Raw genomic sequence first — 27446 nt, 5'->3', positions numbered from 1 at the left:
GAAGGCAGTTAAAACCCAGAATGAAGTGAGGTGAGCGGAGAGGAGTTTTAGGGTCATGCTCTAAAAAAGAGAATTAGGGCATTCCTGAGCAGGATGGTGTGAGGTAAAAACCACCTGTGGCTCCGCAGCTCCAGGAGCCGAGGACCCTGTGGTGTTCACCTCAGTTCACCTGGCGGCTCGCACAGGGACGGACATCCTCAGGCAGCTACAAAACTTCCTTAAACCCCATTACTAGAAGGAGCAGATTCAACGTGTGCTTGTCTTTTCTGGGGGGAGGGGGAGATGTTCAGAATGGAAAATGTGGAATGAGCACGAGAAACAAATGAAATTACTACACTTGGTGACAGCCTAAAAAAGAACCTGGAGTTAGTCTGAGAAAGTACTTGCTAGTAACGCAGAGGGCCCTAAAGCTGATAGAGAGGTCTTAGGAGGTAGTAAATGCCATTATCAGATTTATTAGTAATGAAATTTCCTTCATTCTTTTTCCTGCATTTATATAACCATCTTGGATTAATCCTATCACTGTCAACTTCCTAAATCTTTGATATAATGACTATTACATATAGTTAAATTGGAAAATAAACGATAAAGACCCTGTTCCATTTGTTCCTAAAAATTATGTAAAATTTCGTTAAACAGTCTTGTTGCTTCAAGCTTTTTTGTACAGGTTTAAAAAATAATTAAAATTACAATGTCTTCCTCTTGTATGCAGCATTCCTCACTCAAGATGCTAATATTACTTTAGGTAAAAATTATCCGTTATCCCAATATTTTTCTGAGCTAAAAAGCAGGCATTTGATTAAAATGGAAAGTGATGTATTTGATCACTTACAGAGTCTGTGGAAATGCTGAACTATTGCTTACCTCCTACTCAATCAGGATTTGGAGTGTGATGTGTGTGTAGAAGGAAGTGTGTAACATGACACAGAGTTTGAAAATCAACCGAATGAACATCACACTTTGGATCTTTGTGGAGAAGAAGATATCCAAGAAAAAGTACACTATGGAAGGCAGTGGTGAGGACAAGAAAACTTTTATAATTATGAACTTTATTTTTATTTACTATGCCAACATTTTCAGGAAAGAGACTTTACATCCAGTTTTTATAACTCATTTTACAAGCAAATTCTAATATACAGTATTTACTCTGGTTTTTAAAATCAATGGGGAAAACAATACTGCAGGTATTAAAGACTGTGGCGTTTTTGTTTTTAGTTAGTGATGACTTAGAGACTTTAAATTCTTAGGGTCAGTGTTATTTTGTTATGGTGACGCTCTAATGAGGAGAAAGTGGGTAGCTTTTCCCCAACACAGTTAAAATATATGACGTATCTTTAATTGACAGCATAGTTGTAGATTGGCACCCACCATCATAATCATTTATCCGAGTGTATTCTTTCAAACTGCTGCAGCAGAAAAACTGAAGGGAGGTGTGGAAAGAAAATTAGAAAATAGAATTCAAGCATCAGAATTAAGAAAAAATAGCAAGGCCATCATCCTCAAGGAAAAACATCAGGTATTTGTACTACAGCTATAATTAATTTTCGAATGTGTGCTTAGGCATGCAAACGTAACCACCCAAACTAATTTATAAACACGAAAACTACTATGTGAGGTGAAGAGTGAACTGAAACGATGCTGCAGTCTTAGTGAACTTCGTTGCAGGCTTAGTCGGTGACTCCAAATCACATCGTCCGTGCCCCAGAGACCAGAAAATCATGGTGACAACTCTGCTCAGAAATGAAAAGTGCACTTCTGTGTCTGTAACGATCACCTATGCGACAGGAAGACCCAGAAGTGACAGCTATGGGGGATCGTGTTCTCTTTGATGCATTGAGTAAAATACTTCAGGGAACCATGAAACATTCAAAGAACTTAGTGCTTTAATGAGTAAAGTGACATGCTGAGGATATAATTCTGTGAAAGGCTGTACTTCAAACAGCAACAATTACAGAGAAATTCGTTTCAACAAAGAAAGCCACGCCCAAGAGGAGGCGTTTCGATATTTCAGGCACAACTCCAAGCAATTAAGCTCATTTAAAGTGCAAATCTGATACTTTCTCTCATTATTCAGATTTTTACTTGTTAGAATACTTACTAAAATTCCCTAACATCTATATAAATACAATGAACAGTAGTCTATATGCCTGAAAACATTGCACACATGAAAATGAGACTCCAAAAGAAAAATGCTAGAGGGTCTCAGTTATTAGAAACATTCTAAATGATACACAACTATTTAATCCTTTGTTTAATGCCTTAAAATCATCTGCACCTGTACTGATGAACTCCTTAGGCCAAGCTTTCTCTAAAGAATTCGACAAACATCCACCCACCAACAGCCAAATGTCTAACTCTACATGCTCTATTACTTTTCTCGTTCACGAATGTGAAACTTAACCAACCCCCACAAAACTTTTTCTTCAGGATTTACAATTCATATACTGCAGCCATCTACATTGCAATCATAAGAACTCAGAAAAAAAAGTGATCCGAGTTCCCGTAGAGGATTTGGCACAGAGTTGACTTATAGAAGCACTAAACAGAGATCAAGCCAAATCTGAGAGTGACCCCTGATTATCCAGGCGAGTTACACATCCTCACCTCATTTCTCACTTAACGTTGGACTATGGAGCAGTTTTTAAAGAAATATTCATGCAGTTTTTAAAAGCAAACTGCAGGCAAAACCTGTTTTGCACAAGCATCCTAGATTTTTTCTCTTAAATATATTAGGCTTCAATAATTATGTTGCTGAGCCAAGGCTGAGGCTCAACAAAAGCACAGAGAAGTTGATAAACTGATGGGTTAATGTTTCTGTAAATTCATCAGGGAGAAAAAAAACCGAGCAGGGAAAAGACTGGAATAAACAAAATTGCAGGAGTCAACATTTTTATGTAACAAAGGTATTTCCCCCCAGACTAGGGGGTTTGCTTAAAAATAAAGTTTTAAACTTTTATTTGTAAATAATGTTTCACAAGAGTCTACACTAACTTCCAAATAAACCAGAAATCAATTCATCAATGTGTACTTTAGGAAAATACAGTGTGATACCCCATTTGCAATATATGACATCAGTTTTCTTTCTCCTCAAGATGCAACACCACATGTACCCACTTACGGCTGCCAGCCATCACTTCTTGCCTCTATGAACAGAGAGCTTTGCTGATATGTCTGAGCACTTTAACAATATCTGGACTATGTGAAAACCTTTCTGAACTTTAGTGCTTCTCCAACAAATGTGCTGTTGAAGGAGACTAGATTTGTGTTGCTCACCTGCTACCAAATCCAAGAATGGTTTTTGTATGCAGTGAATGGCAAATTCACTTGAATGGTCCTCTGGTAGGTAAGGGAAGACTGCACCAAAATGACAGTAAACGGCTCTTTCAAAATTTCCACTAAAGCACTTGCTGTTGTTTTTTCTAAAAGGGGCAATTTCACCAGTGTACATTTTTTAAAGTGAAATTTCAAGAACTTTGAGTGACTAACTTCTTGGTCATAATCCCTTATGATACATTTTTGGTCAGCTGATCACAACAAAGATTAACTTTGTAAAAGGCTATTTGTCAGAAAAGCATTAATTCTAATTAAAGCAGCAACAGGTGAACAGCCTAAAGATGACATGATTTGGGAGAACAGAGGTCAAATTCACTGAACCATCTGACAAGTGGCCCGCAGCATGATTAGGTTAGCGCATATGGTCCCTAAGTGGTTCCCCAGCTACCTTCCTAGAACATTAAGCTAGCTCTTAATACTTTATAATAAAACACAATGTCCCCTCTCCAATTCTATTTTTCATCCCAAAATCTACTTTTCAAGAAACTGCCATTCAAACATACCAACATAAAAGGGAAACCTGGAAAACTCAGAAAAACAAAAAAAGAGTTCCAGCTTCCTCAAGATAGTCTTACTAAGTTTATAATTATTCTCAAAATACTTTAACTGTTTTGCTATAGAAAATAGTTTCAATCCCTGTCCTTAGGGTATTTATATCTCATCAAAGGTTTGTGCAAACATTTCAAGTCCATTATTCCAGTCTCCAGATATTAGCAGAAAGTCAATAAATATAAATATTATAATAAAGACTTAATTTAAAATATATGCTGTGGAACCTTAAAACAGCTATCCTGGATCCATAAGCCTATAGGGTTCAAAACAATTACCAGCAAAACTCTAGCACCAACAATACATGTTACAAAATGAATACATCTTTAGGTACAGGCTTCAAGATGCAACCCAGGCTTTCTGAAACTTAAGGAGTTGCAAAAAGAAATAGAAATTTTGTGTGTGTGTGTGTGTGTGTGAGCCTGCAAAACAAGACATTCAAGCAACATATAATTGGTTTTTACATCACATGAAACATTTTTAGCCAGGGGAATTTGGTAAATAAATAAATACTGAAACTAACTGGCTGATCCTAGCAAGGAAAAATAAAACTTACATAGACTTCCCATTAAAAGCCTGATCTTTTATTCATCATAAAGCTTTTGCATAGACCTTTTGAATACACAAATCACTGGCCAGAATTTTACTTACAGTCTACCATCTTCAATTATCACCCTATCTTTAGTTAAAACAGTAACCATATTCACAGGAGACACAGGTGAAAAGGGGTTAGGCTCTGAGAACCACAATTAATACAGGCCTTCAAAAGGCTAAATGAACAAAGCACATTGCTTGCCTGCTACACGGGATATCGGGGACTTCTTGATGTGCAGAGGGATGGATAACATGATTAGAGCCCGCTGTAGGCCGCTGAAATGGGTAAGCAAACTTTTGTGTTTACCTGAGACAAATACGCTCAAATGCTCAAATATATCAACCAGGATATAAAATGGAAGAGCCAAACTATTAGAAGCTTCCACATTTTAATTTTAAGATTTGCAAGCTTTCAATGGAACCTCCGTCATGGTAGCAAACTGCACGTAAAGCTATTACAGAACAGATTGTTTTTTTTTTTTTTTAAAAACAAATTGGCAGGTGATGGCTATGTACTTAATGTATCTTTGGTTTAGGAAGACGGGAGTATCGATTAGAGGCCAAACAATCCCCAGAATTCAAATTGCCATTCAGATTCTGCATGATTTCCTTTCTTCTTATTAGTGGCCGTGGGATGCTTGTCTTGGCCTGGAAGTTTTGAGGCTCTAGTTGGGAGTTGCTTATTTGTTTTTGTCTGAAAGAGCCAGAAGGGGGGCGGAGCTTAGATGCTTTTGGATTCGGATTACTTGCAAGATTTGTCTGACTAGATGTTGGCTGAAGTTTTGATGAACTGCATGGTGTGATTACTGGTGACTTTTTACAAGTGGGAGTCCTACTTGGAGAGGATTCAGAAACTGGAGGAGGTACCAAAGAATTTGAGACGGATGGTTTAAAAAGTGGTAAAGACTTGGGCTGGGATGTGTAGCCCTCCAGTGAAGACGGATTTCTTTCAACTCTCTTAGTCTGGTCTACTGCACTTGACTGGGGAAGCATCTGAAGAGAAGTAGGTACAAATTGCATGTCACTAATTTGATTATTTGCCGAATGATAAGGCTCTTGAGCATTCATGGTCATGTTCAAGTTTGCTTCAGAAGGTGTACTCTCAGCCACATCCTCAGTGAATTGTGGGCTTGAAGAAAAAGGCCGGTCTTCCACATCATAGCTGCTTTCTTGTTGTAAGCCACGTGTAAAGCTTTCATCCAGATGTGCAACACCCTGATGTATGCCCTGGATTGTGGGTTCACTGTGGGCCTCGATATGTTGCGGCTTTATTAGTTTTCCCTGGGCGTGGTCTGTGGGTCTGGGAAGGCTGCTGGAAGGCTGTAGTACTTGAGGCTATTAAAATTAAAAACAACATTAAGCAACAATTCATTTTATATATGCCACCCAGAATTAATATAAGTTCCAATTAAGCTGTTGATACTTATGTTTTAATATAAGAAATATGTAAGGTTTTTTTTTTTAATTGAAAAATAAACTGCAATATTCAGGTGAATTCATGACACACATACAAGAGTGATAATGCAAACAAAAAATGATACAAGCAGTAAACACTAAACAAGATTAAAAATAAAACAGGGGAAAAGAAAAATATTAAAATACTTATTTACTGTAGAAAAAAGATTTCCTGCCTTGATTCATTAAGTATTTAAAACTTTATAGGTAAGATAGCTTGAGAGAATGATTTCTATAGCACTTTGATTTAATCTTCATAAACCACAGATAAAAACTGTGACCATTCGGAATATTACCCATTTTGAAGACTTTTTTTTTTTTTTTTTTTTTAAGGAAAGCTGTATAACACTTTAACACACTTGGCTAGAGAAAGTATTAATTTAAAAGTGTCAAGCTGCTATACTTCTATCAAGAGTTAAAATCAACCATCAGATAAACAAGGCTTAGATTGATTATATTCTTGTTGACGTGAAATTCTAATTACTCAAACAAAAACAGGTCAATACATTTAGCTAATATTAACCTATCTTTAACATTCTTGTTGAAAAGTTTCAGAATAAAACGTTTTCACAGCTTATTTGTTCAGTCTCACTGCCATATGAGGGGTCAACTAGGGTTCTGGTAAATGGAGAACAGTTAACCTGCCCAAGAGTGAACACCCATCTAAAATTTAAAATGATCAGCCTTTTGAATAAACGACTCAGAGTAAAACAAATTTGAAATTACCTCTAACCTGAACTAAAGCTGAGAAGCTTATAATAGCAAAATTCTTTAGGCCAATGTGCCTCACACACACTTTTCTGGAGCTCACTGTGTGATCATATTCCATACAAATCAGAGCAAACATGTAACTTCTACTATTACTTTTGGGAAGTCAGTAAAGAAAGTTCTCTTTCAATGGCCCAAATAGTTAAAGCATATGGGGCAGAGCCTATTGTTATCAATGTATAAACAAAATACATACACATTCTCTATTAAATAATGTGGACTGAAAATATAAAAAAGTTTGCCGAAGGGCTCTGAAATATAGACTTTGATATTCTTTTTTTGCTATGCTAATCCACAAATAAATATACACCGTATATCTGATTTCTCCAATGAAAGGGGCAAATCTATTTACACTGCATCATTCGTGTTCTGTCACTTTTTCACCTCCTCGACCAGTACTGGAGGATGACTGCGGAGCCAGGAGTCAGGCCAATTAGGGCAGGATAACAGATAACGGAGAGCCAAGTGCAATGACTTGTAAAGGGATGGCTGGCCAGGATGGTTTAAGGCCAGCAGGCTATTTAAGAAAACAGTAAAATCAAGACAATGACTACTCAAAATTCATATAGAGTATTACATTTGACTCTTATTTTAGAGTATTTAAAACAAATAAGCCATCTCAGTTTATTTAAGCTAAATGTCTTATTCAAGCTTCAAGCTTTATGTCCTAAACTTCAAAGGCAGTGCGCATTTTCACAATAAACCACACAGAGATGAATACCTTCAAGAAGGAAGGTACCAAAATCACCAGGTAATTACAATTGGCTGGGAATCCCTAGAAAAAAATGACAGTGCCAAAGTAACCATACATTTTAGAAAGATTAGTAAAAATATAGAGTAGGACCATATTAAGCAAGCCAAAATCTACCAAAAGGAAAAAAAGCAACCAAAGAAGGGAAAGGTGCAGCATCAAAAGGCTGATTGAAATGGGGATTTGCTTTCCCTTTTTACCTTCAAAAATATCAAAAGATATTCTAATCTTGAGTTAAAAATCTTTTTTTTTTTTTAAAATTTTTTTTTTTAATTTTATTTATTTATGATAGTCACATAGAGAGAGAGAGAGAGAGAGAGAGGCAGAGACACAGGCAGAGGGAGAAGCAGGCTCCACGCACCGGGAGCCTGACGTGGGATTCGATCCGGGGTCTCCAGGATCGCGCCCTGGGCCAAAGGCAGGCGCCAAACCGCTGCGCCACCCAGGGATCCCTTGAGTTAAAAATCTTAAAGCAACTTAAGACCTTTGAAAATATCAGTAACAATTTAAAAATGACTTCATTGTAACATACCTATTGCTGGTACGAAAAAAAGGTATAGATGTGCTATCAGCTCAAAGCACAAAAAGGTATGATTTCCTAATTAAGTATTAAACTTATGATTAAGACAGCCAAGCCTCCAGAAAAGGAGCACTGTGAACTATAGATAAATTATCCATTAGTCCTATTCTCATTATAGTAGTCCCCCTTTATCTGCATGAATATGTTCCCAAACCTACCATGGTAGTAACAACTCTGTATTTACTATGTTTTTCCCTATACGTACATACCTATGATAAAGTTTAATTTATAAATTGGGCACAATAAGAGATTAACAATAATCGCTAATAATAAAAGAGAACAATTACAACAATTACTATAGTAAAAGTTATGTGAATGTGGTCTCTCTCACCCTTCTTCTTGTGATGTGAGATGATAAAAGACCTACATAATGAGATGAACGGAGGTGAGTGATGTAGGAGTTGTGAATGATGTAAGAGTTGTGGCATAGCATTAGGCTACTATTGATCTGACAATATGTCAGAAGGACAATCATCTGCTTCCACATGGCAGTCAATAGCAGGTAACTGACGGGGCACCTGGGTGGCTCAGTGGTTGAGCGTCTGCCTTTGGCTCAGGGCATGATCCTGGGTCCTGGAATCGAGTCCCACATTGGGCTCCCCACGGGGAGCCTGCTTCTCTCTCTGCCTGTGTCTCTGACTCTCTCTCTGTGGCTCTCATGAATGAATAAATAAAATCTTAAAAAAAAACCTCCAAAATAACCAGCAGTTAACTGAAACCAAATAAAGCAAAGCTTTGGATGGGGGTGGGGGCAGAGAGGACTAGTGTACTTTTATTACTCAACTGACTACTGCTTATCAGAAAACTAAATAGAAGTATAGCAGGAAGATATACTGCATGTACTAAATGCAATAAAGCTGCATATCAAATATTAAAGAATTTAAAAATAATAAGGTTTTTTAAAATAATAAAAATGAGTCATCTGAGGAGTTATATTGAACAATTATATAAAAGACGCCTATTACTTAATTACAGTGAATAAATTAGTAGTTTCTAAATGCTTTATAAATAATGCAGATTTTGTATTTTTATTAAAAGTTAATTTTAGCAGTGTGATCTAATTTCCCTATCCCCAAATAAATGTCCTGTTTTATTATTTATTTGAAAATTAGTTTGGAAATCAATTCCACTACCATAAGAAAAAAGTCTCTTAAAGAAGATAGAGAAATGGGGATCCCTGGGCGGCTCAGTGGTTTAGCGCCACCTTCAGGCCAGGGCGTGACCCTGGAGACCGGGGATCCAGTCCCGCGTTGGGCTCCTTGCGTGGAGCTTGCTTCTCCCTCTGCCTGTGTCTCTGCCTCTCTCTCTCTGTGTCTCTCATGAATAAATAAATAAAATCTTAAAAAAAAGAGAAGAAGATGGAGAAATGAGTATAGTGAGGACCAAGGCAATTTCTCCTCAAGGTGGATGACTGCATAGAACTGGTTACCCACTAAGGACTGAACTGTCATTAGCTACCTGCTGGTGAGTTAAATGACAAACTGCCTCTTAACCTCTACCAAACAAAGCAAAGATGCATTTCTGAGACCTTGTTGCTTGCAGCACAGTTTTCCCTAATTTCTGAACATTCAACTATATTAACACAAAGGCAAGATATTAACAATTCTTCCTGCCCACATTCATTACTGCTTCTATGCCCTCAGACACCTTTAGATCGAATTCTGAATAAATAAAAAATGATCCCATATTCTCATGGATAAAACCAACGGGAATGAATATCAAAGACTATTTATTAATTTTTTTTGTAAATGTCTACAATACATCATGCATTGTACTAGGTATAGAAAAATACAGAGGTGAATACAATGCAGTTCTTATGGTTGAGAAGACCTAGTGAGGGAGATACGTAAACAAATGATGAGACCATGTCTCAAGCATAACAACATATGAGAACAAAAGAAAAAATATGCTTGATTGTATGGGTCATAGAAGGCATCCAAGAATCACCAACATCTGAACTGAGTTTTAAGATGAGTTAAGAGTTTGCCAAGTAGACAAGAAGGGAAAAACATTCAGTGCTGAGCACCAGCACATGCTAAACACAGAGGCAAAAAAAGAATATGGTATGTTCTAGTAACTTCAAATTGTTAGACTGAATTGGGAGATCCCAGTGCTGGCGGGAAAGCATAGGCAAGGGACAGCGCATAAAGAAACTCCTGTCAGGCTAAGTGGTTCTGACTAACACTGATAAATTTAAACAGAGGAATTGTAAGATCCAATATATATATATTTAGGATGTTATTTTGGTGGAATTAGTGAGCAATGTACAGGAGGGTTGATTGTAAGCAGAACAGCCAGGCAGTATGCTATTACTAATAGCCTAGATGAAAAATTATAAGGGCCTAAAATTAATATACTGAAAGCAAAACTGAAAAGGGTAAAAGAGATTTTTTTTTTTTTTTTTTTAAAGTGGTCAAGTAAGCAGCTACTTGGAAGGAATTCAAGATGAGCTACAGATTTCTTGCTTTGGAGATGCATGATGAAGTACTAATCTGTATCCAAAAAAGTTGTCCACCAGCCCATTCATTTCCTGGGCTCAGCAGCCCAGAAGACTCAGGACAAAAGGAATCCCACCTACTGGGGAGTGGGGCAGACTTCAGGAAACAGCCTGTAGTCACAAATACGTAGAGCTTTAGTCCTCCACCTTTGCAGAGCTAAGCGCTTCTAACTAGACTCAGCAACTTCATGTCTTACTTTAGTTAGATACATCACCTCAGCACACCATTCTGAGGATTCTCAGAGGCAACGGTTACAGGTATGAAGGTCAAGAGTGCCACAGGTACTACTGGGTAACTGTGCAAGGGATTGGTAGGCTCTTCATTGATAATCTTAAATGTCTATTTTGGGCTGCTTACAAAAATAACCAGAGATACGAGATCCTTATAGGTATGTACCAAGCTTTATTTGTTCTTATAGTTGGTGTTCCTAGTATTTGGCACATAGCAGGGATTAAATATATACTTTTTAGATAAATTAATAAATAAATGAATATTAGTAACTGGTATATTCCAGAACTGCTTCTTTGGTAATAAATAATCAAAATAATACTTTCCCTATTAGGTCAGGGATGCAGCGCTAATAACCAATAAAAACAAGTTAAAAAAAAAAAACACTGATGAAAAATCTTATAACAGAAAAAAAAATGTTCTTTCTAAACAAGTTTGGGGTTAGCATAATGATTAATGTTTAGAAGGGCAGCAGGAAGAATTATAAATTAACCAGGACACAGCACCTCCCATGATACTAGCTAAGCTACAACTATTTTTTACCTACAGACGGACATTTCTGGATGAAATAAGTTGGGAAAACTCTGAACAAGCATTCAACAATTTTCCATTTCTAATGTTAATAACTAAATATAATTATACACGTAAAACACTTAGCATAGGACTTCCTAGCATATCAAAAGTGCTCAATAAATGTCACCTATGATTATTAAAAGGTGTGAGAATGATGAATTCAAGCCACTGTCCTTTTGTAACAGGGTTTTGAAATAGAAAAGGCAAGTTTTATAGCAGAATAAAAACTAGTTGCTATACAGTAAGAGCTTTCTAGGCTTCAAATAAGTATTTCAGTAATGTCAGTTATATCTAAGTGTTTTAAACCCATTGCAGGCATATCTGATATGATACAGAAGTCAAGATTCCTTAAGTGCCTTCCTGAAGATAAAAGAGAGCTAGGACATGCAAAGCACTTTAAAGTATAGAAAGAATTTATATACAGTTATATGGCAGAGCTAGTACAACACAATATTGAATCACTTAGCTTTTGAAATCAGACTGACCTGAGTTTGAGTTTTGACTCCATCACTTACTACTGGTGAGATATTGGCAAATTGTCTTACTACTCTGAGATGGAATTTCGTAATTTATAAAATGAGGATAGTAACAGTATTTACACCTTACCAAATTGTTGTAAATAATAAATGATAACATGCCTACCAAAGTGCTTTATATAGTACCTGACACATTACAAATACTTGAGAAATGCTATATTCTGGGCTCTGACAGAACAGTTTCCCTTCTTCCAAGGGTAAATAGTCAAACACTAAGTTTGTATGTAAGTTTGCATGTGTGATCTCTGATTATCACAAGAGACTCAGTAGAAAGTACTGTCTTATTTTTGCAGATGAGTAAACTTAGTTAAAAGAAATTAAGCAACATATTGAAATTCACATGCTTTAGCAAATAGTAAAGCCACAATTTGAACGGAACAGAGAACTTAAAATGCGGCACTAAAACTATTATTCTGTTATTTGGGTAATTCCAAGGAATTCACAGATGTTCAGAATATGCAAGTATAGCACGGTGATTATTTAAAAAACTTAAAAGGCAGGACACCTGTGTGGCTCAGCGGTTGAGCATCTGCCTTTGGCTCAGGGCCTGATTCCAGGGTCCCGGGATCGAGTCCCACATCGGACTCCCCGCGGGGAGCCTGCTTCTCCCTCTGCCTGTGTCTCGGCCTCTCTCTCTCTCTGTGGCTCTCATGAATAAATAAATAAAATCTTAAAAAAATAAATAAAAAATAGAAACAGAATAGGAAAATTCAATACCAACATTCAGGGACTAACTTTCCTGCTTTCCTGGATAATGTCCTATTTCTTCCTCAGATGATCTATCCTACATAGATTAAGTCTTAGACACCAAACTCAAGTCACGATATGCAACAATATTTTGAGGGAAAAAAAATGGTTCCAAGTGCCCTACTGGAGGAATACACTGAACACAAGAAAAGGCAAATTAGCATTCATCACTGAGAAAAACTTCACCTTTATTGTTGTCCTACCATTTGAAAGATTTCTAGTATTAGCATAAGAAAAAATACTCATAGCAGTTTCTGTAAACATTTTCTTCTAGAGTTACCAAAGATAAGATGGCAGCTAGGAACAACAAGTCCTGACTGAGAAAAATATGTCTACGTGTGTAAGGTAGAAAGCAGGAAATGTTCTAATGCATAATAATGCTACTGCATAGCAGACACAGGAATTACCTCAAATTATTTTCTTGGTACGTATAAGTTTATTACTATTATTATTATCATTAAATACATTTTAAAAGCTATAAGATGGAAATGGAGCCATCTGTAACATGCCTGTATTTTCATGCAGGCTCTGACATGCATCATGCAAATTGGAAAAAAAACAAAAACAAAAGGTGACTATGAGGAAGGTGGTAGGAAAAAATCTGAAATTGTACTGTACCACGCTTTGTCAGAGAAGTAATGGACTAACTTCTCAACTCCTTGCCAATGGCATAATGGGAGAGCAGAGACAAGAAAAAGACAGGACAATGGTTGTCAGAGACCACACACAACACCAAGGAATTGCCATGACTGGGTATAGCAGCCAACAGTATTTGCTTAGCTTTTGTTGTGTTTTTCCAGGCAGTATTATTTTATTTAATATATTTATGTAAAATGAAAACATTTTTAATAAATTTATACTCTCTCGCTAAAGAGGTTTGCAAGTTAATATAAATATTCATAATCACAGAACAAAATATATAAAACTTCTCACACTTAAAAGGAATCATTTGAAGAATCTTACCAAATAAAGTATTGAAAGGATTTTGACACAATATTTATACTCCAAAGATCTAAAAAGGTTTAGCACATGTAATCCCTTACAAATCAAGTAGAAATTTCTTTAATAATTTCAGAAAGCCTTGCACATTATAAGCTAAATATAATTCAACATTAGTTTACGTTTATTATTAACTGCTGCATTAAAGACCAATTAAAGTATAATCTGATCTTCACGTAAGTCTGTCTTAAATATGATGTTCTAACTTATCCTCACATCACTACAAAGATGGAAGACATGACTGGATCCCTAATATAACAAGATTCAAGGAATTCTGCTGTATAATTCACATTAACCCATCACAACTTCCAAAGTTTTCTGGGAATCAGGAATGCTCTTATTCCTCTAGACCTCAGAACGGTGCCTCTAGATCTCAGAGAATTTAGAGAAGATAACTGATTGATAAATAGAAATTACATATAAACAAATTCTGAGATAAGGAGTTCAATGGTTTTTTAAATTTGATCAGTTAACTTGTTTAAAAACTATCACACTGATTAACATTCACTTAAGTAATAAGCATTTATTACCCAAGCACAATCAGTGTGAGGTGCTTAATTTTCATGGGTCTTTATCTCTAAGACATCGAACCCATTAGCATTTAACCTCTGGGATTCAGAGTAGTTCAGAAAACAAAACTAAACATAATAGTACCATTCCATTGCTGTGATCAATATCACATGATATAGTTCTCCAGAGTAAGATACTGCAGGCATATGGTACAACGAATACAGCTAACAAAACAATTCCACAATCTACAGAGCAGGTTGTTGTAAAAGGCTTATACAAAAAACAGCAACTGCTGTGTTTCTCATCATTGCAAAGTGCCCAGAGAAACTAGTTTATGGGACAGCCTCCTGGACCATGAGTTTGATGCACATTTCTAGTCAATCAACCAATGACTAAACTAAACAGCACTTGGAATTAGCTGCAAAAATGGACAGTGTCATATTCTATATTATTTGTTCAATTTTTACTGAGTTATCCCAGTTTCCATTTCACTGAAAATATTTTATTTTTATGAAAAGTCACTCCCAGAGCTAATTTCTCATTGAAGCACTGAAGCTAATGCTACCCTTACATATAAAATTGATTATAGTCACATGGTAGAGCCAATCAGAGTGAGCCACATTAACATATGCCTTATGAACACGTTTGGCAGTTCAATAATACACATCAAGTGTTTCTAGAAAGTGCACAAACCCTTTAATTAAGCAACCTCCTTCCAGGAATCTACGTAAGAGAGATGATGCTACTGATCTATACACAAGTATAAATGGGATTGCAAGAGTATCTCTATTTAGTGGGGAAAAATGGAAACAACATCAATGCCCAACAATAGGAAAAGATTAATTATAGTACAGTCACATAATAATGTATTAACATGTACCCATTAAAATGATACTTTCAATATTTACTAAACCAAAATGTTCATATAATGATACTATGTGAAAAAAAACAAAAGTTTAAGAAGAAAATATGAGAGTATTATATGTTCTAAGAGAAAGTATTATTCATTCAACTTTTATCTTAATTTTAAATACACTTGTGTGCTGGGGTTGTAAGTACATAGTTTCGTTTAGTAAACATGTATTGGGTTGTAATATAAAATGAATTCTTAAGTGTCATTTGTCAAAAAGGTTTGTGAAACACTCTCTGAGGGTTATAAAAAGAGGAGGAGGATATAAGAAAATGTAATCATCATTCTTAATGTAATTCTGGGTGGAATGCAGTTAGTTACCATAACATAAATTTAGAAGTCAGGCAATACTAACACTACATCAAGAAACTGCTGAGCTATTAATGTAGATGCACTTACATTATTTTTATTGTTTAAAAACAATTTTTGTCTCATCTAAGTGATTGTACATAAAAGGTAACGGTTGATAAGATTTCTGAATTCTTTCAAGGTGTTAAAGAGCACATTTAATAGTCTTTTTAGGCATGACAAGAAGTAGGTATTACTTAAAATATACTTTTGGAGAAGTCAAGTATTCCTAAAAGCATATGATCTGGCAAGAAGTGCTACTTGAGATTATGATTAGGGCTTTTTACCTGCCAAAAGCCATTATTTTTATTCAATTTTCCTACTCTGAGGTAGGTTATTTATCTTTCCTAATTTTACACAGCTGGAAATCAAAAAGACTAAACCAATGTTAGTTAAGTCAATTCGGACAAAAGCTGAAGTCAGGACAAGAAAAAGACCCCTTCTATGTTTAAAAGTAGATATTTTCTACTAACCCAGAGAAAAAATTAATTTGAAATTAGAAGACAAGCATCAAGTTAAGAGTGTGATATACTCAAGAAAAGAAATGGAAGTCAAAATTTCCTGAGAAAGATAAAAATATAAGAAGACCAGGATTTTCTTTTTTCTCCATTTTTCTAGAGTTATTCTTAAATTCAGCAAGAACATTCTTGGCCAGTGCAGCTTTCCTGAGTGACCAGAGCTAAACATTCCCTGTAAATATTAATTATTTCACTTTCTACATATCCAGAACAGGCTATCTCATTATGCTGGAAGATCTACTACTCTTATAATTAAAAACATAAACAAAACCAGATTGCCCTTATTAAAGCCTGCCTGACTTTTGCATTTAGAAGAAAAGGCAATTCACTTATGTTGATGTTAAGAGGGCCTCAGAAAGAACTTATTAATGAAACAGATTATAATAAAGGAGAACTTTCTCCACTATCTACCATCACTTACAGAATTAACCCATCCAAAAATCAGCCCTTTGAATCACATACTAACTAAATATGGAGACAAATATTATTTCACTAAGTTTAGTGTAGGAAGGGGAGATCTATTCCAAAACCCTCTGAAAAACCATTGGACTCTATACCCTTCTTTTCTCTATTTTATAAAAATTCAAAATATTCTTTAAAAATTAAAATTCTGTATTTATATAATTTATATATAATTCTATATTTTAAATTCTATAAAAATTCTACATTTTAGAGAAATTTAAAATATTTTTTAAAATTACAATAATAATAATGTTATTAGTAAACTGCTTTAGCTGTTCTCAGGATAAATCCAAAATAGTGTAGTGTTTAGAACATATTTTTCCTTTAGGAATCTTCCCAAGCTCAGTAAGAAATATCAGAAAGCCATGAACACTATGGAAAATTATCACTTTCCATAAAGGAGGTCTACAAGTCTCGATGATCAAGTTCCAGGGACAGTTCTCTTACCTAAGCCGTTAGCACTTACTCAAGACTACGCTGTGAATTATCTTCTGATAGGTGGCTAACACATCCAAATTCTAGAGAACCAAAACTTTCTCCTTACTAATTTGAAGATGAGGAGAAAGGAGGTTTGATTTACAAAAGTCAGAAAGACAGATCTTGATAGGGTTGCAAGACAGTGCTTCTTCATAGTTGGGAAATGAAAAAGGCAACTCTAACCCAAGAGGCAAGAAGGAAGAAACATTTGAAAATGGAGGGCCAATGACTAAACAAAAGGACCAGAAAATTCTAAAGCTATACAAATAAGAAACTAGTGAAATGAGTGACGTATTTTTAAAATAAACATAAATCTTTGTTTGCAATACAGAATAATCAACCTTAAACTTCAATTCCACATTATAGCTAACTGAAGGTAAGAAGAATGAGGTAGAAGAATGGCAGAGAAAGAGGACAGGAACTAAAAAGGGGTTAGAGCAAATTCAAGGCAAGGATGTTAATCTGAGGTAAATCTGTCAAACAATGCAATTTACTAGCTATAAGCCTAAAAATATATTATCGTGTTATAGCTGCCTTTGAAAGATTAGTTCACTAGCGAGTTAAAGTGATTTCTTACGTGCTAGGAATACTTACAGAGAGGAGGAAGGAAAGGGAAGTACTTGAAGACAAGAGAAGTAAAAGGGAAGCCTACAAAAGTGGTAGGAGATGGAAAAGGAGGAAGAGAAGGAATCCCTCTTCTCACTGCTTCCACTCAACAAATTAACTTGCTACTAAATAATTTGATATAAAAGCCTGTACAAACTTTCTATTCTGTTTTTCTTTAAAACAAAAAGCACAAAAAAGAAGCAAAGGCAAAAAAGCCAAAAAATAAACCTCAAACCTTGTCTCAAATTCACACTGATACCTTGTAATTTTGCCTAATTCAATGAATGAATTTTTATTTAAATAAATCACATTCTTAATTTTAAACTGCTTAAAATTTCTCCCTTTGGGACCTTTGATACTTCACATGGATAAAGATAATTTATGAAAAACTGATCTGAATCAAAAATCAGGGTAAATCCATGGAGGAGGCATAAAAGTGACTGACTGACAATATTAATACCTCTTTTTTATTAATATTAGCTTTTTTTGGGTGACTTTTCAAAAAAGATAAAATATAACCAACTTACCAGGTGTACTTAAGTACATAATATAAATAATAAAACACTGTTCTGGAAAGCAGATTCAATGTAAACAAAGTTTTGTTTTTGTTTTTTTTTAAGTCAAACCATTACTAAATCATTAGAAATGTTAGTAAACCATGCATTTTCAGAAGCCATTTTCTTCTGGACTGTACAGCAGCTGATGAATTACAAAAACATATTAGTCGTTAAAAAAAGTCCTTTAAATGATTAAAGACTTCTTTTAGATGACAGTGAAACGCAATCACAGCTTTTTGATTAGGTAATATTTAAAGAAATGTGCAATGGTCTAGTAAGCCTGCTCCCTCAAACAGTATGCATCTGTTCATATCACTGTATACAGTATGTATATTTTTATGTAGATAAAAAAATTGTTATTCATATATCTCAAGGTCACAAAAAAAGAAAATACATTTAAGGCAGATGCATGTCAATAGGTCTAGGGCCACTGGCAATAGGTTTAAACAGCATTAGAATGAAATTAACTTCAGGTAGTTCTCCTAAGGCTCTAAGTAGAAGTCTATTCACATGCAGTCAAAGGAAGGGTTAATTAATAGGAGAGAGCCCAGGAAGTGCTGGTTTAGCACATGCCTGCAGGTCACTCTGGACGGGAGGCGGGGTGCTGGGGAAGGGACAGGTCATGCAGAGGGGAAATACCATGAACGGGAAGCCAGAGCAGGAGAGGAGTGAGAGACACAGACTCACTCTGTCTGCGGTGCGGCGGAACAGTCCGTGGGATCCCCTGGAAGGAGCCCTGCCAAGAAGAGAAGGAGGGAGCACAATACCCACCCTGTGCAGAGAGAGACGGGGTAGGGAGGTATAATAAAAAAGGGAACCGAAAAATAGAGAAACCAAAGTCATACTTTAAAAAAAATAACAACAATAGTGTTAATAAGAAGACAGATTTCATTCTTTTTTAAACACAGATCGTTCAAATGATTAAAAATACAACATAATCCAAACCTAGGTATTTTTTCAAATATTGTAAGAAAAAATTATTTTCCCGTAGTATTTATAGTAATACATAAGAAATAAAATATTCTTTCTGGCATAGGTTACATTTATCATCATATAGTTCTTTTTTCAACAGCAGATCCCAGTCTTTTAATGTAAAAGCATTTAAAAGGGGAGATAGAGTTTTAATCGTCAAACACAGAAATTGCATCAATTATAAATCAGGCAACAAAAAACTATCATACAAAAAATTTTCATTTCTTTTTAAATCATAGGTTTCCAGAAGATTAGCAGGTGAAATAAAGAACATTGGCTGAAGATAGCAGAACCAACACAGCATTAAAAAGACTTAGGATGTTTTGAGAGTAAGTATTGTCAAGAATGTGACATACAGGCCACAGGTTAAACATGCATGCTTTTTAGTATGAGTAACTTATGGCTTCTTAGATTTACTTAATAACATGATCAGAATTGGAATATGTCTGCAATAGCATTTACTTCAATTTCCTCACTTTCCAGATAAAACTGGGTTATCAAGAAAAAAATGTGTTCAATGTCTCATAAATAGAACCAGATTGGGTCTCAGGTCGGTTCCTAGCTCCCTCACCAACTAAAATATAACCACAAATAAAACTACTAAAACACTAACAAAACTGTCAAGGAAAATAAGCTGTAAATCATCATCATATCCAGTTCAATTTGCAAAAGAAGGTAAGCATAATTTTTCAGATGAATTAATCTGACATAGAAATAATTCATTAGAAAATTACTAATATAGTTTTTATTGGTGTTTACAGATTTAATAAACACTGGTTCAAATAAAATTTTTTTCCACTTCTGTATCAATATTTCTTGGCTCAGTTCAGTATAATCAGATACTTATTTAAATATAAGAGTAATCGTAGCTATACTGGCTCACTATAAAAAACAAAATGATCCACTTTCTCTGTTAATGAAGGGGGAAAATAGCTCCAAGAAATCATGTAGAATTAATTATTTTTAGAATATCCTAGTATATCATAATCCGATCTTCTGAAATTATTGTCTTTTCTCCAGTAATTTAGCCACAGATATTTGTGAAAAGAGCTTAGAAAATATTTAATAGGGTGATAATCCCAAGTGTTCTCCAAAGATAAGCATGATACAATTCTATTTTACTGTTTCAGAAATGTTTTAGTTCAAAAGTTTTACACAAAACAAGTCTTCAACCAAGAAGGGACATGCACTTTTGCTATGAGTTTCACCAGGGCCAAGCTTCTACCCACTGAACTGGGTAAACACACTTTCAGATGAGTATTTTGTAGATGAGCTAAACCAGCAGTCAGAGATTCCTTTTCCAAGAAATAAATTCTCTCTGAAGGTTTGTGAAAATAGTACTAACTGGGAGTCGGGGAACTGTTTTTCTTTGGATCTTCCCTAAGTCCTGAAACCTTGAAAAAGTCACTAATCTTCTGTGAGCTCAGATTCCTCATTTGTAAGATGCAGGATTGGAATGTGCTACAGAATAAATTGTTTGTGTTTCCCCAAAATTTCATATGTTGAGACCTATTCCCCCAGTGTGATGGTATTTGGAGGTAGGGACTTTGGGAGGTGAGCAAGTAGGTCATCAGGGTGGAACCTCGTGAATGGGATTAGTACCCTTATAAAAGAAACCCCAGAAAGCTCTCTTGCCCCCTCCACCAAAAAGGAACACAAGGAGATGGTTGTCTATGCAGGCCCTTGCCAGACATTGAATCTGCTGGTGTCTCTACTCTTGGACTTCCCAACCTCCAAAACTGTGGGAAAAAGACTTCTATTGCTTATAAGCCATACAGTCTATGGTGTTCTGTTACAGTTGCCCAAAGAGACTAAGACAAAATGGTTCATTTCTAAGAAGATTCTTTCAGTTCTTAGAAAGTTCATAGAATCATTATTCCCACTCCAAGCATGGTTATCCTTTGATTTTATAACTATTTATATGGCATTTAAAACAATCAACTTTGTATTAAATGTTCTTGAATTAGTTCTTTGAAATAACTTAAGTCAAAGTATCTGCCACAATACCTAGAACCTGGCAGGAGTTTTAAAGGATGTTCAATGTCCTACTTTTGTTTGCCTAATAGTCCCTAACATACAGCAGACTCTAAATAATTGTTTATGGATTTAAACTGAATTAAATAAAGCTATTAAAACATAAATGAAATTATTGTATTTAACTAGAGATGAAGCTATAACATCAAGGGCTGGATACACATTGCAAGCACCTAAGAATTTTAGAAACAAAACAATGATACCCATCTTTACTCACCCAAGACCAATAAATCATGATCTCTGGGATGGGCTTGAGTATGAGAGGGAAAGAGAGACAATCTTGTGAAAGAAATACGTAAATAGCTATGCCTGCTCCTGCCAAGGGGCACCTGTTTATTGAATTGGTTGAAGAGCTGTCATTTCAGTTTATGCCTAGAAAGGCAAAGAATATTACTCATTTTACTTTAGCCTCCCTTTCACTTTTCCACCCCCATCTACCTAATTCCTACCAAGCCTTCCAAGCCCAAGCCCATTTCAAACCCATTCCCTAAAAGCTTCTCTGGATCCTACCTAAATTCATTATGATCAATCTTGTTTATAAATATCTACATCATTTAATGGGCACTTGTCTTAGGGAATTTTTCTTCTGCTTTTCATTGTGTTGATTTGAGTATTTCTCTCTTCTATGAAATATAACCATCCTGAGAATAGCTTTCTCACTTTTCTGAGTGTCAACTACAGCTACAGCTTCATTATGTGACTTTCAGAGAGTAGAAATATACTTTGATTAAAATTTAATAGGAGCAGTACTTCCAGTTCTGGAAAGTTCCATCAAAAGATGAAATAGGTAACACTTCCCTCTTTTCTTTCTGCAAAGTACAGGCAAAAACTCTGGACATTTTACATGAAATGAACATGAAACTCTGAAAGGTGGAGCTAAGAAGATAGACCAGCTAGGAATCTTGAAATCTGAGGATAAACATAGTAGAGAATGCCTGGGTTATCTTTTTGCTTAATGTATCCTAGACTAGGTGATGGAGAAGCCAGCACACAGAAATGCCAGTGAGTGAAGACAAAAACAAAAATAGAAACAGTGTCAAGAGAATCCTGAACCATGTCAAAGAATCAGGTAAGAGGCAGCCTCGCAGTTCATATAACCTCTACACAATGACCTGCTAAATGTCACAGGAGAAACTGTAGCCCCAGCTCTAATCCCAACAGAAAAGACCAACGAGTGAGCCTAGGCTTCCATCCTTGCATGGCTCTAATATTGTCGTATGTCATTCTTGATGTGTGTATAGGAAATATTTAAGACACTTATATTACAAATGGGGGAGAGAAAGGGACTTAAAGGGTAGTAAGGTTCTCTACTTAGTAGACTACATAAGTTATGTAGGTATAATACCTAAACAACTATAACAGTTCCATACAAACTGATACACTCAAAACACTTATGTATAAACCAAAATGGAACTCTAAGAGATACACGTAACACACAGAAAGGCAAGAAAAAAAAAAAAAGCAGCAAAGAAGTGAGGAAGAAAACAGAAGAGAGGAAATAAAACAAAAAATAAAATGGCAGGCTTAACATACTGATACATTAAATAAAAAGAATGTACTGATACCAAGTAGACAAACTAGCAGAGTGGATAAAGAATCATGACACAATCATATGCAGGTCACAAAAAATTCACTTTATATATAACAATATAGTTGTTTTAAAGTAAAACAAGAAAAAGTTCTACCATGCAAAAAAACAAAAGAAAGTAAGAGTGGTTATAAATTAGTATCAAATAAAGGAGGATTCAAAGCAATTACCAGGTACAAAAAGTGATCTTATAAAATGATAAAAGGGTCAATCTACTAAAAAGACATCGTGATCCTAAATGTGTATGCAACAAACTACAGAGTTGTACAACACATGAAGTAAAAACTGATAGAAGTGAAAGGAGAACAGTCAAATCCACAATTACAGTTGGATAGTCCTAACACTCCTCTCTTAATTAATAAAACAATTAGGCAATTAAATTAGCAATGATACAGGACTCAAGGATGCCATCAACAATGAGGATCTATTCAATATGTACAGAATATTCCATCCAGTAACAGCCAAATATACATTCTTTTCAAGAGTACATAGAACATTTACCAAAACATTTACCATAGAATATTACCACAGTGTAGGCCATAAAACAAACCACAGAAAACTAAAATAACAGAAATTGCACAGAATGTGTTTTCTGACCACAAGGGAATCAAATTAGAAATTAGTAATAGAAAAATTTCCAAACACTTGGATACTAAACAACATATTCATGGATCAAGGAAGTTTCAAGGAAAATTAAACACACACACGTCATATACTCCCTGAATACAAAAGAAATACATATCGAAAGTTGTAGAACACAGTTATAGCAGTAACAAAAAAGAGGAAAAAAAACCCAGATCAGTAACTGAACTGCCACCTTAAGACACTTAGGAAAAAAATACCAAAATAAACCAAAAGTAAGTAGAAAGAAGAATACAATCAAGAGCAGAAATCACTGAAACTGAACACAGAAAAGTAGAAGTAATCAAGGAAACAAAAAGCTGGTGCTTTGAAAAGTTCAATAAGATTGAAAAACCACTACAAATGATAAAGAGTATCAGAAAGATGACTCAAATTGCCAAAATCATGAATGAAACAGGGTCACAACACAGATCCTCCAACCATTAAAAGGGAATACTCTGATTAACCTTACAGTCATAAATTTGACAAATGAGAAGAAATGGACAAATTTCTCAAAACCGCAAACTAAGAAAACTCATCTGAGATGACAGAGATCACCTGAATAGGTCTATAGCAATTTTAAAATTTCCCCCAAAAAGAAATCTCCAGGCCTAGATGGTCCACTGGAGAATTCTGCCAGTGTTTAAAGAATTAATACCAATTCTACACATTCTCTTCCAGAAAATAGAACTAGAGGAAAGAATACTTCCCCATTCATTTATGAGGCTAGAATTACCCTGACAGAAAACCAGACAGTGATAGTATAAAACAAAAACAAAAACAAAAACCAGAAATCAACAGATTATTACTCCTCATGAATACAAACATAAACAATCCTTAACAAAATACTATTGATTAGAATTCAGAAATATATAAAAGAATTATACACTGTAAGTAAGTGGCATTTAGGTCAACAAGGTTGATTCAAAAATGATCAATGCAATCAATAGACTAAAGTGAAAAAAAATGACACATTCATATGTATTAGTATAGCAAAAGGACTGAACAAACTCCAACATACATAATGAAAACTCTCAGCAAACTAGAAATAGAAAGGAAATCCCTCAACTAGATAAAAAGCATCTTTCAAATATCTATAGCTAACATTTAATTAATGGTGAAAGACTGAATGCCTTTCCCCCTGTAAATCAGGAACATGGCAAGAATCTTCACTTTCATCATTCTTATTCAACATATAATTGGAAGCCCTAGCTAGTGGCATAATATCAGAATAGGAAATAGAAGACATACAGATAAAAATGTGAGAAAATTGTTCCTATTTGCAGATAAGAAAATTGTTCCTATTTTGATGACATGCGGTCCACATATAAAAATCCGTATCTACAGGAAAAACTCCCAGAACTAGGAAGTGAGTTTCCTAAGTTCATAGGATAAATGATCCATAAACAAAAATCAATTGTATTTCTAAATACCAGCAATGAACACATGAAACTCAAATTTAAAAGACAATATCATTTTAATCACTCAAAATGATAAAATACTTAATAAATCTAAGAAAGCATATGCAGAACTTATATTCTGAAAACTAGATAATGTTGATTAAAGAAATAAAAAAAATGATATAAATTAATGGAGAGATATACCTTATTCATGGACTGGAAGACCTAACACACTAAAGATGCTAACTCCAAAAGGATATTAGGTGTAACACATTTTCTGTCAAAATCTTGGCAAGATCTTTTTTAGATAAACACAAGCTAATTCTAAAATTATGCAGAAAAGCAAATAAATTAGAATATATAAACAATTATGAAAAAGCAAAAGTACAAGGAATCATTCAACTTAAGACTTTTTATAGTTATAGCAATCAAAATAATGTAGTAATGGTGGAGGGGTAGACACATAGATCAATGTAATAGAAAACCCAGAAGTAGATCCATACAAATATATAATCAACTGATCTTTGACAAAAACACAAAAGTAATTCAATAGAAAAAGGATAATCTTTTTAAAAATTGATTCAAAGCAATTGGATATTTGTCGGAAAATAATGAACCCTGACTTAAGTCTCATATCTTACATAAAAATTAACTGCTATTTGTCGGAAAATAATGAACCCTGACTTAAGTCTCATATCTTACATAAAAATTAACTCGAAATGGATCACAGATTTAAATGTAGAATGTAAAACTAGAAACACTTCAGAAGAAAACAAAATTTTCAGTGTCTTGGCCTTGGTGAAGAGTTTAGATATAATGTAAGAAGCACAATTCATAAAAGAAAAAATATTGATAAATTGGACTTAAGAATTAAAATCTTTTAATCTTGAGTGACTCTTTGAAGAAGATGGAAAGACAAACTATCGGGGGAAAATACTTCCAAACTACAGCCTTTACTCTTATGTAAAGGACTCAGAGAATATATCAAGAAATCTAAATTTAACAGTAAAAAAAATTAAAATCAAGTTAGAAAATACGACATGAAGATATATTCAAGAAAATGGCAAATAAGCACACAAAGAGACAATAAAACTATTAGCCATGAGGGAGATAGAAATTAAAACTACACACTTCTCAGAATGGCTAAAATTTAAAAATAGTAACACTACTAAAAGCTGATAAAGATGCAGAGAAACTATCACTCATACAATATTGATGAGAAACTGTTCTGGCAGTTGTGATAAACAGTTTGGGAATTTTTTTGAGTGCTAAACACAGAGTTATCATATGACCCAAAAATTACACTACTGGGCATTTATCCCAGAGAAATGAAAATTTACATCTATACAAGATCTTCTACACAAGTACTCACAGCAGCTTTATTTTTAATAGCCAAAAACTAGAAATGATCAAAATATCTCTCAATAGATGAAGTGGTTAAACTAACTGTGGATCATCCATATCAGGGAAATCTACTTGGCAATAAAAAGGAACAAATTATTGACAGACACAACTTCTTGGATGAATTTCCAAGGTGTTATTCTGAGTGAAAAAAAAAAAAAAAAAAAAAACAATCTCAAAAGCTCACACACTATATAATGTCACTTATGCAAAATTCTTGAAACGTGTGAATTATAAGTATGAAAAACCAGATTAGCGATTGCCAGGGGTTAGGAATGGTAGAGGAAGAAGGAAATTATTGTGACTATTAAAAGGAGGCACACATAGCAGAACTTTGTAATGGCACAATAATTCTGCATCTTAAATATGGTGGAGTTGCTGGAATCTACACAGTTATAAAATGGCACAGAACTACACATATACCAATGTCAATTTCCTGGTTTTGATATTGTACTATGCTAACATAAAATGAAACTATTGTGGGATAATGGTGAACCGTACAAAGGATCTTTCTGTACTATTTTTATAACTTTTCATGAACCTGTAAGTATTTAAAATAAAAAGTAAAAAAAAATTAGAGTAATAAAACTATAATGCACACTAGAAGAATACAGAGGAAAATTATTCAAAACACTGATTATAGTGGTAGGGTCATATTTTTTGGGGGGAGGAGATGGAAAACATATTTAAGAAAATTCTCATCTCTATAAACTAAAGGTTATTTCCTAAGTATGAAAAAGAAGAAAGATAATTTACTCCTTTCAACAGTAAACAATGGAAATAGCTATAAAATACATGACTAACTAAACTATGAGACCAGGCAAGTTCAGAAATACTGGACATCTGAGCAACACTAAGCAGCAGCACTAAGAGCAAGTGTTGCTTCCCCATGATTCCCTATCTATTGGGAGTGTTTCTAAAACAAAAGAGAACTTGTGGAAAGAACTTAACTTAGAAACTTATTAGACTTAGATTTATAATTTGTAAGCAAAGGATGGGAGACCTGACCTTCAGCAAAAAAGATCGCAGAAGCAAGACAAGTTCCCAGATGCATGGCTCTGTTTCAGCGGTGAGTGCTGGAACACAGTACACTCCTGAACTCAAGTATACTATAAGTTACAGCAGTTTTAGGATGGATCTGAGAGCCAGAAGGTCTAGTTCTCAAATTTGGAACACATGTCTACCACTCTCTGGTCCAGAAACAGCCTAACTCTCCTATCATCTCTGATTTACCTTTGCTGTCTGCTTGTGAGCATCATAGACTAAGAATTGGTGAAGCTCCTGCTTCTCCTGGACGGGGATGGTGCTTTCCTGTCCTGGGGGCACTCGCCCAGGCCTTAGCCCGGCTCCTCGCGGGGCTCCTCCCCCTTGGATGTCTCTTGTTTCCTTACTGCCCGCCCCCCCTCCATCTTCCTACTTTGATAGAAGCTG

At 35.0% G+C, this 27446-nt stretch overlaps 1 protein-coding gene across 14 annotated transcripts in view; it reads right to left on the bottom strand.

Annotated features, from left to right (window-relative positions):
* Window positions 1-4905: 4905 nt before the first annotated feature.
* CCSER2 (coiled-coil serine rich protein 2) overlaps window positions 4906-27446 on the bottom strand; it is a 186022-nt gene continuing 163481 nt past the window's right edge. For 5 of the 14 annotated variants that reach the window (XR_012029668.1, XM_072823821.1, XM_072823822.1 and 2 more), the window contains one exon: window positions 4906-5811. Coding sequence is in view for 11 of the 14 variants with exons in the window: in XM_072823821.1 (XP_072679922.1) it covers window positions 4993-5811 (819 nt within the window). In the remaining 3 variants the exon portion in view is untranslated. Of the gene's footprint in view, window positions 5812-13230; window positions 13271-18638; window positions 18772-27446 lie in introns of all 14 variants that reach the window. The other 9 variants (XR_012029669.1, XM_072823827.1, XM_072823832.1 and 6 more) reach the window with 7 other exon arrangements.

This window comes from Canis lupus, chromosome 4, assembly GCF_048164855.1.
Source record: "Canis lupus baileyi chromosome 4, mCanLup2.hap1, whole genome shotgun sequence".
Taxonomy (NCBI): domain Eukaryota; kingdom Metazoa; phylum Chordata; class Mammalia; order Carnivora; family Canidae; genus Canis; species Canis lupus.
This window is presented reverse-complemented; position numbering and strand designations above follow the sequence as displayed.